The 15,215-nt window shown below is 44.7% G+C and overlaps 1 protein-coding gene across 2 annotated transcripts in view; it reads right to left on the bottom strand.

The window, feature by feature from the left end:
• Nucleotides 1-15,215, bottom strand: part of IARS (isoleucyl-tRNA synthetase) — a 600,554-nt gene that overhangs the window by 233,714 nt on the left and 351,625 nt on the right. For both annotated transcript variants that reach the window (XM_029600767.1, XM_029600766.1), the window contains exon 22: nucleotides 882-959. In XM_029600767.1, coding sequence (XP_029456627.1) covers nucleotides 882-959 — 78 coding nt within the window. The remainder of the gene's footprint in view (nucleotides 1-881; nucleotides 960-15,215) is intronic.

Here is a 15,215-nt window from a genome sequence, read left to right as displayed (position 1 = left end):
AATTTTGCAGAAAGCGAGCGCTGACTTTTCAGCGCTCGCTTTCTTTGTGCATGCTTGGCGCCCGCAAGGGGGGTGCCATGCAATATGCAAATTAGGGGGTCGCACTAGCAAGGAGGCGCTAGGGTCGCTTGCGCAACCCTAGCGCCTCCTTGCTAACGCGACCCTGCGGTGGCTGCTGGTTATGAAGACAGACGCTGGTAAACTCGGCATTGGTTTTCATATCCAGCCGTCCGTTTTCATTACTGGCAGATGGCCGGTTATGAAAACTGACGCCGTGTTTACCGGTGTTGGTCTTCATAACTCAGCGGCCTGCCTAGGTATTTTTTGTTTGGGTTTTTTTTTTTTATTGAAGAAGTACCGAAAAGCAGTTTTTTTCTGCTTTTCTATACTTCTTTTTCATGCGCTCAGCTAATAATGCCTGCTCCAGGCAGGCATTAATATCTGAGCGATAAATGTGGTCTGAAATGCACATTTATTTTTTTGAATGCGGAGTGAATGAGTAATAGCCTCATTCACATGTATTTGCATGTGATGAGCGCTAACTTGTTCACTCCGTGTCGGACGCGCCTTAAATAGGCGCTAATCCCCCTATTGCATTAGGGGGTGGATTAGCTAATCCCCCTATTGCATTAGGGGGATGGACTAGATTAGCACCTATTTAACCCGCATCCAACAGCAGGTTAAATAGTACGCTCGTGTGAGCGCACTGTATTGCATCGGCCCCACAGTCTTCGTACACCCTGAAGAGCCAATATGTATAACTTTAATGCTTCCAAACCTAGAGATAAGAAACCTGTCTCTTCTGTACTACTGTGTTAGCCCCAAGATATGGGGAATGCTCCATATTTATCTTAATGCAATTCAATAAAATACCTTCTTACCATTAGTCTGCACATAGAGAACAGGATACTAAACAAGGTTTCCAGAGCCATAATGCAATCTTCAGTGCCATTTTCACCCTATTCAAAATATTCATGGAGAGAGAAGATTTGGCATGATCCATTTTCTTCTATTAGTTTTGACAATGTATCAAGGATCACAACACAGTCTTAGATACAACATGATTCCAACACCCAGCCCTCACTCATTAACAGACCTACTTCTGTGAATGTCTCCATTTTGTACCTATGGAAAATATTCTTACTCAGGACATTTATTTAATTTGTATTCTGCTTTTCAGCATGTCAAAGTAGATTACATTCAGGTACAGTAGTTCCCTACAATCTAAGGGGGTCATTTACTAATCATTTTTCCCCATAAACAGAATGGGAGAAAATGTTTAATAGCCAGGACCCTAAGTTTTGTACCTGAGGCAATGGAAGGTAAAGTGATTTGTTCAAGGTCACAAGCAGCATCAGTGGGATCTGAACTATGGGTCATATCCTGCTGCTCTAACCACTAGGCTACTCCATCGATGAGGAGATTTATTTATTTATTTAGTTGAAACTTTTATATACCGACATTAGTAAACCGGCATGATGTTGCATACATTAGCAACTGATAGATGGAAAATACATTGAACAGGGGTGGGGGAAACAGGAGTGATAATGCAAACGACAGAAAGGGAGTAAGAGAAAATAGCTCAACTTTGCAAAAGATTTAGGCAAAATACCAAGAGGGCTTGGTGGTAACGTATATACAAGGGGAGTATTTATTTATTTATTTAAAATGTTTATATACCGCTTTTACAAAGTTTAGTCAAAACGGTGTAAAATATATCAGAATATAAAGTAAAAACAATTAAAAATTACAAAAATATAATATAAACAAAACAAAACCATAATTATTAAAAATGTATAATAATAAAACTAATAGAGTGCCATATGATTAATGTATGAAGAGTAACTGATTGAGTACAGGGTAAAGGGATTAGTATTAACATATGCGCTGCGGAAAAAATTCCAAGGTGTAGAAAGAAGGAGGTGAAAGGGTATGTAAGTAGGGAAAGATTTAAGATTTAAGGCTTTAGACGTAACTAAATCCTAAATACCACTGTAAATAATCAGTTTTATGTATTTTCCATTTGTTAGAAAAATATAAAATATGTATGTATGTAAGTATGAATGAGAACTAGCTTATTTTTAAGTTTCTGTTATTCAACAGGCATGCAAGTTTTATTACAAAGACCTGGCAAAAGATATATAAAGAACAAATCCTAAAAAGTACTTATGATTCATGTTTAGGGACCTTTGTATTCAGTTTTTATTTTATTTTTCCTGGGAATTTATCAGTTTTTATTACAATAAAAGAAAAATGGTAAAATGGTAAAAATTTTCCAGGTAAAGCAAAATTGCTTACCTTGTAATAGGTGTTATCCCAGGACAGCAGGATGTAGTCCTCACACATGGGTGACGTCACTGACTGAGCCCTATTGAGGGAAAACTTCTGTCAAAGTTATTAGAAACTTTTGACTGGCACTGTGAGGCCACTGAGCATGCCCAGCATGCCATGATATTCTCTGCCACAGGCGTCTCACTCTAGTCTCGTATTGTAGCAATAAGCTTTAGCAAAAAATAAAATAAAAGGTATGAGACCCAACTCCACGGGGTGGCGGGAGGGTTTCGTGAGGACTATATCCTGCTGTCCTGGGATAACACCTATTACAAGGTAAGCAATTTTGCTTTATCCCAGGACAAGCAGGATGCTAGTCCTCACATATGGGTGATTAGCAAGCTAGAGGCTGAGTCATTTTGTAGTGAAGCAACAGATTGTCCATAGGCTGAATCTTGTCGCCCTTCTTTGTCCAAACAGTAATGAGCCTCAAAGGTATGAAGAGAACTCCATGTTGCTGCTTTACATATGTCAAGGAGTGGCACTGAACAATAGTGTGCTACTGAAGTTGACATTGCTTTTACTGAATGTGCCTTCTTTACTCACCCTTGGAGAGGAAGGCCTGCTTTTTCATAACAAAACTGTATGCAATCTGCTAGCCAATTGGAGAGAGTATGCTTACCCACTGCTTTACCCAGTTTGTTTGGATCATAGGAAACAAAAAGGTATATAAGGCTCTTTTTCCTTGGTGAGAACGGGGCCTTGGGAAGAATGTGGGTAAAACTATGGATTGGTTCAAGTGGAATTCCGTAACTACCTTGGGAAGGAATTTTGGATGTGTACGGAGAACAACTCTGTCATGTAGGAATTTCGTATAGGGTGAGTACGTGACAAGTGCTTGTAACTCACTAACCCTTCTAGCGGATGTAATGGCTATGAGGAAGATAGTCTTCCATGTGAGAAATTTAAGATCACAGGAATCTATGGGTTCGAAAGGAGAATGCATTAGTCTTGTTAAAACCAGATTCAGGTCCCATTCTGTGACTGGAGGCTGAATTGGTGGTCTAATTTGAGTTAAACCTCTCATAAACCTACTGACAAGAGGTTGTGTGGATATAGGTGCATCTCCCATCTTGTTATGGTAAACTGAGATTGCACTTAAATGTACTCTTACAGATGAAGTCTGGAGACCAGATACTGAAAGATGGTATAAGTAGTCTAGTAGAGAAGTAGTGGGGCAAGTGAAAGGATCAATATTCTTTTGTCTGCACCACAAAGTGAATTTCTTCCATTTGGAAGAATAATTCTTTCGTGTGGAAGGTTTACGTGAAGCTATAAGCACTTGAGATACATTGGTTGAAAGATTGAGTGGTTGTAAAATCAAGCTTTCAACATCCATGCTGTCAGGGATAGGGATTGCAGGTTGGGATGGCACAACCGACCCTGATCCTGAGTTATGAGAGTGGGAGCTACTCCCAGACGAATTGGATCCCTGACAGAGGTCTAGAAGTGTGGGAAACCATACTTGTCGAGGCCAGTACGGGGCTATGAGTATCATGGACCCCTTGTCCTGTTGTAACTTCACTAGAGTTTTGATTATGAGCGGTATCGGAGGATACGCCTATAGAAGGCGTATAGAAGGCATATAGAAGGCCTGAGTTCCAAGGGTGAGCAAAGGCATCCTTGGCTGGTTGGTTTTTCTGTTTACAAAGAGAACAGAATTTGTCCACTTTGTGATTCAGATGTGACACAAAGAGGTCTATTGTTGGTTGTCCCCAACGTTGAAATATCCTGGTTGCTACTGAGGTATCTAGGGACCACTCGTGTGGTTGGAACTGACGACTGAGTTGATCCGCCACTACATTGTGAATGCCTGTCAGATAAGTGGCCTGGAGGAACATTGAGTGGTTCAGGGCCCAGCTCCAAATCTGTGCAGCTTCTTGACAAAGAAGATACAAGCCCGTACCTCCTTGTTTGTTGATGTACCACATGGCAACTGTGTTGTCCGTTTGGATTAGAACAGTCTTGTGTGAAAGGAAGTCCTTGAACGCATGCAGTGCATAACGTATAGCTCGAAGCTCCAGGAAATTGATTTTAAATGTTGCTTCGAGTTTTGTCCAAGTACCTTGGGTTTGGAGAGTGTCTATAGGAGCTCCCCAACCCAAGGTGGATGCATCTGTAGTTAACGTTATCTGTGGGACTGGTTGTTGGAAGGGTAGGCCCATGCGCAAATTGTCCTTGTTCACCCACCAAAGTAGAGAGGAATGTAGCTGGTGGGTTACTTGAATTGGAGAATGCAGTGGTTGAATGGCTTGGATCTACTGAGATCTTAAAGTCCATTGAGTTACCCGCATGGCTAGTCTTGCCGTAGGAGTGACATGAACTGTGGAGGCCATGTGGCTTAGTAAGGTGAGAAACTGATGAGCTGTTGCTTGTTTATTTGAGTAAATTGAGTTTGCCAGCATGGACAGTGTTTCTGCTCGATCCTCAGGTAGAAAAGCCCTTGAGAGGATAGTGTTCAATTCTGCTCCTATGAATTGAAGCAGGTGAGATGGAGTAAAATGGGACTTTTGATAATTTATGAGAAATCCCATCGAATGGAGGACAGTAATTGTTTGATTGAGAGAAGGGAGAGCTCCTTGCAGAGATTGACTTCTGATGAGCCAGTCGTCTAAGTAGGGAAAAACATGGTCACTGTACTTGTGCAAGTGTGCTGCTATTACTGCCAGACATTTGGTGAACACTCTGGGAGCAGAGGCAAGTCCAAATGGCAGTGCTCTGTATTAGAAATGTTGATGCCCCACCATGAAGTGCAGGTACTTGCGGTGAGGAGGGAATATTGGTATGTGAGCGTAAGCGTCTTGAAGATCCAGAGAACAAAGCCAATCTCCTGTTTGAAGAAGAGTAAGCATGGTGCCTAGCGAAACCATCCTGAACTTTTCCTTCTTTAGAAATTTGTTGAGATTTCTGAGGTCTAGGATGGGACGTAGGCCTCTGGTTTTCTTTGGAATGAGGAAATAACAGAATAGAATCCTCTTCCCTTCTGAGACCGGGGCACCGGCTCTACCGCCCTGGCTTTTAGAAGGGTGGATAATTCTATTTGTAATTGAAGCATATGATTTTCGCTGAGATGAGATTGACTTGGTGGAAAATCTTGGGGAATTGAGATGAAATTGAGTTGATATCCTCGATGTATTATTGATAGGACCCATTGGTCTGATGTTATTGATATCCAATTGTAAAATTTGGAGGGGAGACAGTCCAGCTGCGCTCCGTTCGGCCGGGACATCCACCTCCCCCCAAGCCCGGAAGCCAGAGGGAGGAGCCGCAGCACGCTTCAAAGGCAGCGTGCTACCAAGCAAACACCGGGAGACAGTTCAGCTGCGCTCCGTTCGGCCGGGACATCCACCTCCCCCCAAGCCCGGAAGCCAGAGGGAGGAGCCGCAGCACGCTTCAAAGGCAGCGTGCTACCAAGCAAACACCGGGAGACAGTCCAGCTGCGCTCCGTTCGGCCGGGACATCCACCTCCCCCCAAGCCCGGAAGCCAGAGGGAGGAGCCGCAGCACGCTTCAAAGGCAGCGTGCTACCAAGCAAACACCGGGAGACAGTCCAGCTGCGCTCCGTTCGGCCGGGACATCCACCTCCCCCCAAGCCCGGAAGCCAGAGGGAGGAGCCGCAGCACGCTTCATAAGCGGAGCCCTTGCGGCGCATTGCCGCCGCCAGCGCGTGGCCAAGCCGTGCGCGCCTAAGGGGTGCGCACGGCTTAGTCCGGCTTTGTCTGGATTTGCTGGATTGGTGAGTAACTCTGCTGTCTCCATACCCTGAGGCTTTGGACTATTGTTTGTTTTGCACAAGTCTAAAAGGTCAGTTCCTGTTGAAAATGCCACCAAAAAGGAAGGGGAAGGTAAGGGTTTTCCCCTCAGAACCCTTGCCTCCCCTTCTCCAACTAGAAATTGACCGATTTATGACACAGCTTGAGAGAAAAGAGAGCTCCAATGAACCCGCTGGAAGCTCCATAGAAGGAGAACTAGGAGCTCCCTTGGATGAGGTCTCTCTAAGTCCTGTGGTACGCCTGCCTCCCGCTCAACGCGACGCTAATGGAGTGGCTGCTACAACATCTACCTCAGGGGAGGAACGAATCCCAACCTCTGAGGGAACCATCTCCGCTTTGGAATCAGAAGATGAGGAAGAAGCTGGTGCTTCGGCCATTCAACATCAAGGAACCCTCAATACTGAATCTCCAGAGGAAGCGAGGCCTAAAGCAATCAGGCCAGAGACGGTAACCTTAGGTGCTATATGGGACTTGGTTAATGGTTTAAGTGCTACTATTGATAGGCTTGAAAAGAAAATTGATTCTGTCTCTTTAAACGTACAACAACAATTTCAGGGGGTACAGAAACAAACAGATGAATTTGTTACCAGAATAGAACAGGTAGAAACTAATGTAAAATCGTTACAAAGTGTAAGTAATTGTTTGGTTAAAGATCAATTAGCTTACTCAAAAAGATTAGAAGCTATCGAGAACAATATCAGACATTTAAATGTTCGAGTTACAAACTTCCCAAAAGTTGCAGGTGAAATTCCTTTTTTAACATTTAAAAGGTATCTAGTTGAGGTTCTGGGGTTTTCTGGTGAAAATAATATGTTATCTATTAATTCGTGTTTTTTTGTTAAAAAAAAGAACCTCAACAGTCACTCCAATAATCCCTGCAAACCTGACAAGTTTTTTGGAAAATTCTTCAGACCAGATTATAGATAGGGAAACCTTAATTGTTTCTACCTATGATATAAGCAAACTGATGAAAACCTATTTCCAAAAGTTTCCTACTTCATATTATGGGCAGGATGTTAAGATCTTCCCAGATCTAGCTTCAACTACTCGCAATAAAAGACGCGAGTTTTTGGAATTAGGATCTAGAGTCATATCATTAGGGTATTCTTTTTTGTTGAAGTACCCATGTCGATGTAGTATTAAGAGAGGAACAGATTCTTATATGTTCACACAGATAGAACAATTACGTCTATTTCTAACATCACGAGAACCTGTGACCTCTTCCCCTTTAGACACCTGAAGCACAGGACATGAGATAATGGAAATAGCTGATTGTGCTTTCAGATAAGTATTGATTTAATTTCCTTCTATTCTCCTATAGATTCAGTCTTAAGTCTCAGGTTTCAATAGATTCCTTAATAATATATTTTTGGAAAATTTTTGGATAAGGTTATTCTTGCATTTTAATTGTTTTTTTTTGAAATTAACCTGAATTCAGTTATAAGTATAATTGTTAGCGATAACAATTGAATGATTTGGATAACCTAAGGTAAAAATTATTTCATTTCAAGTCAATTGAATGTGCATATTTCTATATTTTGTAAATGTGAAAATTATAAATAAATAATTAAAAAAAAAAAAAAAAAATTTGGATATCCGGCCTCCCACTGGTAGTCCTGGCTGAGGATTTGAGGAAATGCTGAGTTCTCTGGATGAAATTTCAAAAACCAGCAGAAGGTCCTGTTTGTGGAGCAGGTTGGGGCCTAGCTGCTCTCTGTTGCCGTGGTTGCGGTCTTTGCTGGGTTCTGGAGGGCCTGGGTCTAGATGCAGGAGGGTAATATCTCCGCTGTCGGTAGAAAGGCCGTCTGGTGTCTTTCCGTGGAGGCCTACGGCCAGTATGTATGGGGGGGTCCTGTGGGAGGGAAGATAGCTGTCTCAATGTTTCTGTGTACTCTTTTAATTGAGACACAGCATCCTGCACCTTGGATCCGAATAGGTTGTCTCCTAGACAGGGGAGATCCACTAACTTATCCTGGACCTCTGGCCTAAGCTCTGAGGCCTTGAGCCAAGCCCACCTCCTGGCACTGATGCCTGACTCAGCCACCCTTGAAGCCATCTCAAAGCCATCGTAGGCAGCTCGGACTTCATGTTTTCCGGCTTCTAAACCTTTGTTTATGATGGCCTGTGCAGCCTCCTGGTATTGTGTAGGAAGAGATGGAACAAACTCCTCAATTTGTTTCCATAGATTTCTCTGGTACTGGGTCATATAGAGGTGATAGGATGAGATCCTAGAATTCAACATTGCGCCTTGAAACACTTTACGACCCAGGGAATCCAGAAACCTATGGTCTTTACCTGGGGGATTTGATGAGTGGATTCTTGTTCTTTTAGATCTTTTCTGCGTTGATTCCACGACCACTGACTGGTGAGGAAGTTGTGACTTTTGGTATCCAGGAGTGGATTGCACTAGGTAGGTACTATCCATTCTTTTATTTACTGCAGGAACAGAGCAGGGATGTTCCCAAAGATGATGTTGTAGCTGTAATAGAACATCATGGATTGGAATTGCCACAACTTGTTTAGGAGGGTCAACGAATTGGAGTACCTCCAAGGTCTGTTGTCTAGTGTCCTGCTCTGTTTCCAATTTAAAGGGGATGGAGTCCGCCATCTCCTGCACAAATGTGGTGAAGGTGAGATCTTCTGGAGGAGATTGTTTTCTGGGATGTGGTGGTGATGGGTCAGACATAAAGTCTTCTGATGAAGTGTCTGAAGCAGTATCACTCCATGTATCATATTCTGGAGTTTTTTGTTGTGGTACTGATGGTTTAGGTGGAGGAAGAAGGCCCGAAGGTCCTGGTAAAGGGTCTTCAGGAGAAGAATCTTCTTCCCTTGGATTAGATGGCAAAGAATCCAATAAACCCTGGTATCTTTTTTGTAATATATTATGCAGTGCTGCCTCTGTGGATCCTGGAGCCCCAGGAAGAAGTGGCACCGTTGATGAAGACATTTGCATCAAGGATATTGGTCTCTTCGATGATTGTTTAGTGGTTATCGATGATTGTTTAGTGGTTATCGATGTTTTTCCTTTGTGTTGGCGCAAGGGTGACCATGGGCATCGGTACCAATGAAGTGATCGGCATTGATCCAGACTCCGAAAAGAGGAGGCATCGATATTGGTATCGACGGCGCAGTCAGTGGTATCGACATCACTGGCATCGGGGTTTTCCCCGGCATCGGGAATAATCCTGGCATCGGCGATGTCGCCGATGCCGGGTGTAGGAGACGTCACCGGTGTAGGAGACGTCACCGGCATTGGCGGTATCGCCGGCATCGGCATGGTCGCCGGAAGTTGTTCTTTTAGGGCTTGCATTACCGCTTCTTTAATCAGTAAAGTCAAGTCCTGTGGTACAGGTGGAACACTTGGCGCCGATGGAGGAGGAGACAACATCTCCTGCGATGGCTGTGTAGGTTGTACCGAGGGAGGCCTAGGTGACGGCGATGTATCCTTATGTTTTGGCCGTTTCCTGCTTGGTTCCTCCAGGAAGGGAACTGACGGAGATGTGGAGGCATGACTATGCCGATGTTTGTGTTTAGGCCTTACCTCGGTCTCCGATCTCACCGATGACGTCGACAGTGTTGGCGATGTTTTATCCCCAGAACCGTCCAGTCGACGTTTTTTTCAGCAGGATTTTCTTTGTAATTCCTGCTGGGGAAGATTTAGTCGAAGTCAAAAGTGAAGGAATTAGTTGCAGGTGAAAAAGTTGTTCAAATTTTTTCCTGCCGGAGTTTTCTTCCCTTCGGTGTCATTTCCTGACATTGCTGACAGGACGAAATATCATGTTTTTCGCCCAAACAGACGACACATTTGAGGTGCGGGTCTGTGACTGACATGGTCCGATTACAGGTCGGGCATTTTTTAAAACCCGAAGCCATGGTAGTATCGACAACCGATGAAAATGAAATATTGTGAGAGAAATAAATTAGCGTTTTTGAATGAAAACACTATGAATATCGCACCGTCTGGTGAGATATATTGAGAGTGAGATCCCTTAAGGTAGAGAAAATTTTTAAGAGATGACTTTTCAGTCAGAATTGAGTATAAAACTCAGAGGGCTCCTATCTCAGCGATGCTTTCAATAGCGTGGAAAAACGAAGACTAGAGTGAGACCCCTGTGGCAGAGAATATCATGGCATGCTGGGCATGCTCAGTGGCCTCACAGTGCCAGTCAAAAGTTTCTAGAAACTTTGACAGAAGTTTTCCCGCAACAGGGCTCCGTCAGTGATGTCACCCATATGTGAGAACTAGCATCCTGCTTGTCCTGGGATAAATATAAATTTTTGACCTTGTTGTAATAAACAGTGAGAAATTTCCAGGAAAAATAAAAACTGAAAACAAAGGTCACAATTATATCCAGTGATATATAGGTCTATTTGGTGATATACAGAAAGTTGATATGTTACTCTTCAGGCCCTATTCTATTGGCTGAGGAGGGTAGTGTGTGCTACAAAATTAGCTGTCATAGCTCTCAGTACTGAACCAAAGTCTATTTTATATCAAATAGCTGTTTAAAAAACAGTACTGGAAGTAACTAAAATAGACATCTCTTTCTTTCAGCCACAGAGGATGATTAGAATAATTGGTCCATATGGAAGGCTGACATGGAAAAAAATCAATAGGGTCTGATACAGAGCGATAAATGGCAATGGAGAAATTACTTACCTGATAATTTCGTTTTCCTTAGTGCAGACAGATGGACTCAGGACCAATGGTTATGCTCTCCTGCCAGCAGATGGAGATGGAGCCAGGTTTCAAAGCTGACGTCACCTTAGACATACCCCTGCAGTGACCTCAGCCATTCAGTATTCTCTTCAAAAGCCACTGTGGACATACTATTGATTAAAAATGGATAACTGTAACTGTACTCAACCAAACAAACACTGATCCCCAGTAAGATTACAGATGCCCTGATCTAGGGACTGGATGATGGCTTACCCATAATCTCTTGAAATAGATATCCACTCCACAGGTGAATCCTTGGCACCGTTCTTGGGCAGCCAAGGGTGGTATGCTGAGTCCATCTGCCTACACTAAGGAAAACAAAATTATCAGGTAAGTAATTTCTACCATTTCCTAGTGTGTAGCCAGATGGACTCAGGACCAATGGAACATACAAAAGCTACTCCCGATCGGAGCGGGACGCTGCCCGTGGTCCCGTTAACAATGCCATTGCAAAGGCCGCGTCCTCTCGGGCCTGAACGTCCAGGAGACAGAACCTGGAGAAGGCATGCAAGGAGGACCATGTTGCTCCTCGGCAAATGTCAATGGGAGACAGCAGTCTAGCTTCCAACCATGAGACTGCCTGAGCCCTAGTGGAATGAGCTTTAACCTGAAAGGGTTATTGATTTTCCTGCCTCCACATAGGCTTCCGTGACCACCTCCTTAATCCAGCAAGCTATGGTAGCCCACGAAGCTGGTTCGCCCTGTTTCCTTCCACCATGAAGGACAAACAGGCGGTCAGTCTTTCAGACCGCTTCTGAATCTTCCAGATAGCGCACCAAAAGACTACTGACATTGAAATGACGGAGGCAGTATTCTTCCGCATTCTTGTGCTTACCTAGAGATGGTAATGAAATGGACTGATTCAAATTAAAGCATAGGAAACAATGTTCTTGATGGATTGGAATATGTAGGTAGGCCTCGGATAGGTCCAGGGAGGTTAAGAACCCTCCCGATTGTGTGGCCATTATACAGACCATAGGGTTTCCATGTGGAAATGAATCACTCATAGATGTCGGCTGACAATCTTGAGGCCCAGGATGGGAACCTTCCCTTCTTGGGTACAATGAAATAGATGGAATAACAATCCGTATTCTTCTGGGGCACAGGTACTGGGATTATAGCCCTCATCTTGAGGAGCATTAACAGGGTAGTCTCCATTCCCTGCTTCTTGTGCTGGGAGTAGCAAGGAGATGATATGAATATGTCCCGAGGAATGCTTCGAAATTCCAGCGCATATCCTTCTCGTATGACCTCCAGTACCCATTTATCCGAAGTGATCGTGACCTACCATTGGTAGAAGAGGGACAGTTGACCCCCTATCTCCTCATTCTGAGGGTGGGTTGGCAAAATTTCATTGTGGGATTTGGGATGAACTTGAACCTAAGCCTGCCCCTCTCTTGGACTGTTGGCTCCAAAAGGACCGAGACCTCTGAAATGTTCAGTTTCTGTATGGGTGAAAGCATTGGGAGCTCTTGGAACAACCCCTCATAGGCTAGGATGCTATAACATCTTTCTCTTTATCTTCTGATAGCTGGGGAACTGGAGATTTGCCCTATTTACTGGCCAGCTTTTCCAATTCTCTTCCGAAGAGAAGTGATCCTTTAAAGGGCATCTTTGTGAGATTTGCCTTGGAGGTTGCATCTGCTGACCAATTCTGTAGCCATAGATGTCTTGTGGCCTCCACCACTGAGGCCACTCCTCTGGCCAAGGTACAGATTAGGTCCAAGCCTGCGCCAGTGGGTTCCATAACCACTCTGGAATTTGCTCCCAAGTCATCCACCTCCCGAAAGCGGAGCAGGCATGAATGAGCTACCAGGGCACAAGAAGCAATCTGTAAGGTTATTGCTATTCCGTCAAAGGCCTGTTTAAGGATGGACTCCATCATCTATCATGTGCATTCTTTAAGGCCGTTCCTCCCTCCCCTGGGACAGTTGTTTGCAGTGACTGCACAGACCGCATCCAATTTAAGGAAATTCAAACATTCTCTTGCTGCCGGATCCACATCACATTCCAGGTCAATCAAACCCAAGAGGCTTCTCTTAGGGAAATCAGAATGGGATTCTTCTTTGGTTCCATCAGAGTCTGCCCCAGGAATTCCCAGCATCTTCAGGTTCTGGGAAACCAGGGCCGACAATTCGTCTCTATGGAAAAACCGTAACATGGTCCGATACAGTTCTAAACCAGGGGGAACTTCCCCATCATCCAAGGAATGTGTATCCTCTTCATCCATGCTGTCCAGGTCCCTGCCAGGGACACCCTTGGTGAGGTGAGGCATGCCTTGAGGTCTGCTGATAGGACTGGGAGAGGGAGGGCTTACCGGTTGAGGTTCCATCCAGACAGGAGCAAGTGAGGTAGCAGACTGCGCCTGTATGAAGGCTTGAAGGCCTTGAAAAAATTCCAAAGAAGGCAGCTAGGTACATGCCTAGCCTAGGAGGTACTGGGTTAGGTGCCACCAAATTTCCCTCTCCCATGGATGACCCAGTCCCAGGGTTAGTCAGATCCGGGATACTTCCAGTTAAGGCTGTGGCTGACCCATCCTCTGAATGGGATGAGCCAGGCTTAGAAAAGTCCAGGGAGGCCAACTCTCCCTGGGCTTTCTCACAGTGCTGATATAAGCAAGAATCCAGGTCAGACTGTTCAGCCCTAATATGACAAGCAGCACAGAGAGAAAGGCACTTACGTTTCTTTGCTGCTGGAGCCATTGGCGATGGTAAATGAGTTTTCAGTCGGCTCACACTTAAACCTTTATGCGCACAGATTTCGGGTGCCCTCGCATACCGTGGTGAGGCAAACGCACAGCCCATGCACCCAGCTTTACTTGTATTCTGCGCCTAGTAAGTTGTGCACTTATGTACGCATGCATTATATGCACTGCTCATATAGACGCTCTTATGGAGAGCAATACAGCATGCACAAAGACGCGCGCAATATGGCACCGCCGGCCTACTAAGCGGTGTGCCTACCAAGTCTAAAGAAAGGCCTAGCCCACCACGAGGCCGCTCAACCCACTCGCAAGCCCATTTACCCTTACCCCAATGGGATCGGGAACGACGTTGATACGGCATGCCGAACAAGGAGACTGGAGGAAGTCTTACCGAAACCCCTCCAAAGTCTCTGAATCGGGAACTAAATCCTCTTCATTTTTTTTTTTTTTAAACTTACCTGAGCTCAGCGCTTACTGGATGAATACTGAGACTGTACCCGGCTATGAGGAAAGGTGGCCATCGCTGCCATGCTCGGTTTCCTGCACCCATTGTCTTTCAGCCGCTTAAGCAGCAAGTCCTCGCCAGGAACTGGTTACCGGACCAAGGCACACCTCTGAGGGATTTCAGAAATCATCTCAGGAATTTTCAACTAGAGAAGGGACCTTTAGGTATCACTGTAAGACAGTGGGGCTCAATTTCTTCTCCAAATTTAAAAGTAGTACTTTCCCTATGGGGATCGCTGTACTTCCATAAAGTACAGCGATCCCATAGGGAAAGCACATCCATAATCTGCTGGAGACTGAGAAATACTGAAGGGCTGAGGTCACTGCAGAGATGTAGAGTGACGTCAGCTTTGAAACCTGACTCTCTCCATCTGCTGGCAGGGGAGCATAACCCATTGGGGTCCTGTCCATCTGGCTAAACACTAGGAAAAAAGCCTTTATTTAGGCCCATAGTTATTCACAATATAAACAAAAATACTCAAAAGCTCAGCTACATCCATGAATTGTGTATTTTCTTATTAGCAACACTATTAATTGAAAAGAAGCAAGTTAAAAATGTTGCTATAAACAAAAACTGAAATTACTTACCATCAGGCCGATACAGTACCAGTGCGCTACGATGGAGTTAGCCGGCATTTGGACGCGCGTTTTGGACACGCTAGCTTTACCCCTTATACAGTAAGGGGTAATAGCGCGTCCAAAACGCGCGTCCAACCCCCCCGAACCTAATAGCGCCCGCAACATGCAAATGCACGTTGATGGCCCTATTAGGTATTCCCGCACGATTCAGAAAGCAAAATGTGCAGCCAAGCCGCACATTTTGCTTTCAGAAATTAGCGCCTACCCAAAGGAAGGTGCTAATTTCTATGGGCACCGGGAAAGTGCACAGAAAAGCAGTAAAAACTGCTTTTCTGTGCACCCTCCAACTTAATATCATGGCGATATTAAGTCGGAGGTCCCGAAAGTTTAAAAAAGTCAAAAATAAAAAAGATTTAAAATGGGCCCGCGGCTGGCGGGTCGAAAACTGGACGCTCAATTTTGCCTTCGGTTTCAGAACCCGTGGCTGTCAGCGGGCTCAAGAACTGACACCGGCAAAACTGAGTACTGGCTGTCAAACTCGCTGACAGCCGCCGCTTCCGTCAAAAAAGAGGCGCTAGGGACGCGGTAGTGTCCCTAGCGCCTCT

This window comes from Rhinatrema bivittatum, chromosome 4, assembly GCF_901001135.1.
Source record: "Rhinatrema bivittatum chromosome 4, aRhiBiv1.1, whole genome shotgun sequence".
In the NCBI taxonomy this organism is placed as follows: Eukaryota; Metazoa; Chordata; class Amphibia; order Gymnophiona; family Rhinatrematidae; genus Rhinatrema; species Rhinatrema bivittatum.
Note: the sequence above shows the minus strand (reverse complement) of the source record. Positions and strands in the feature narration are given on the sequence as shown.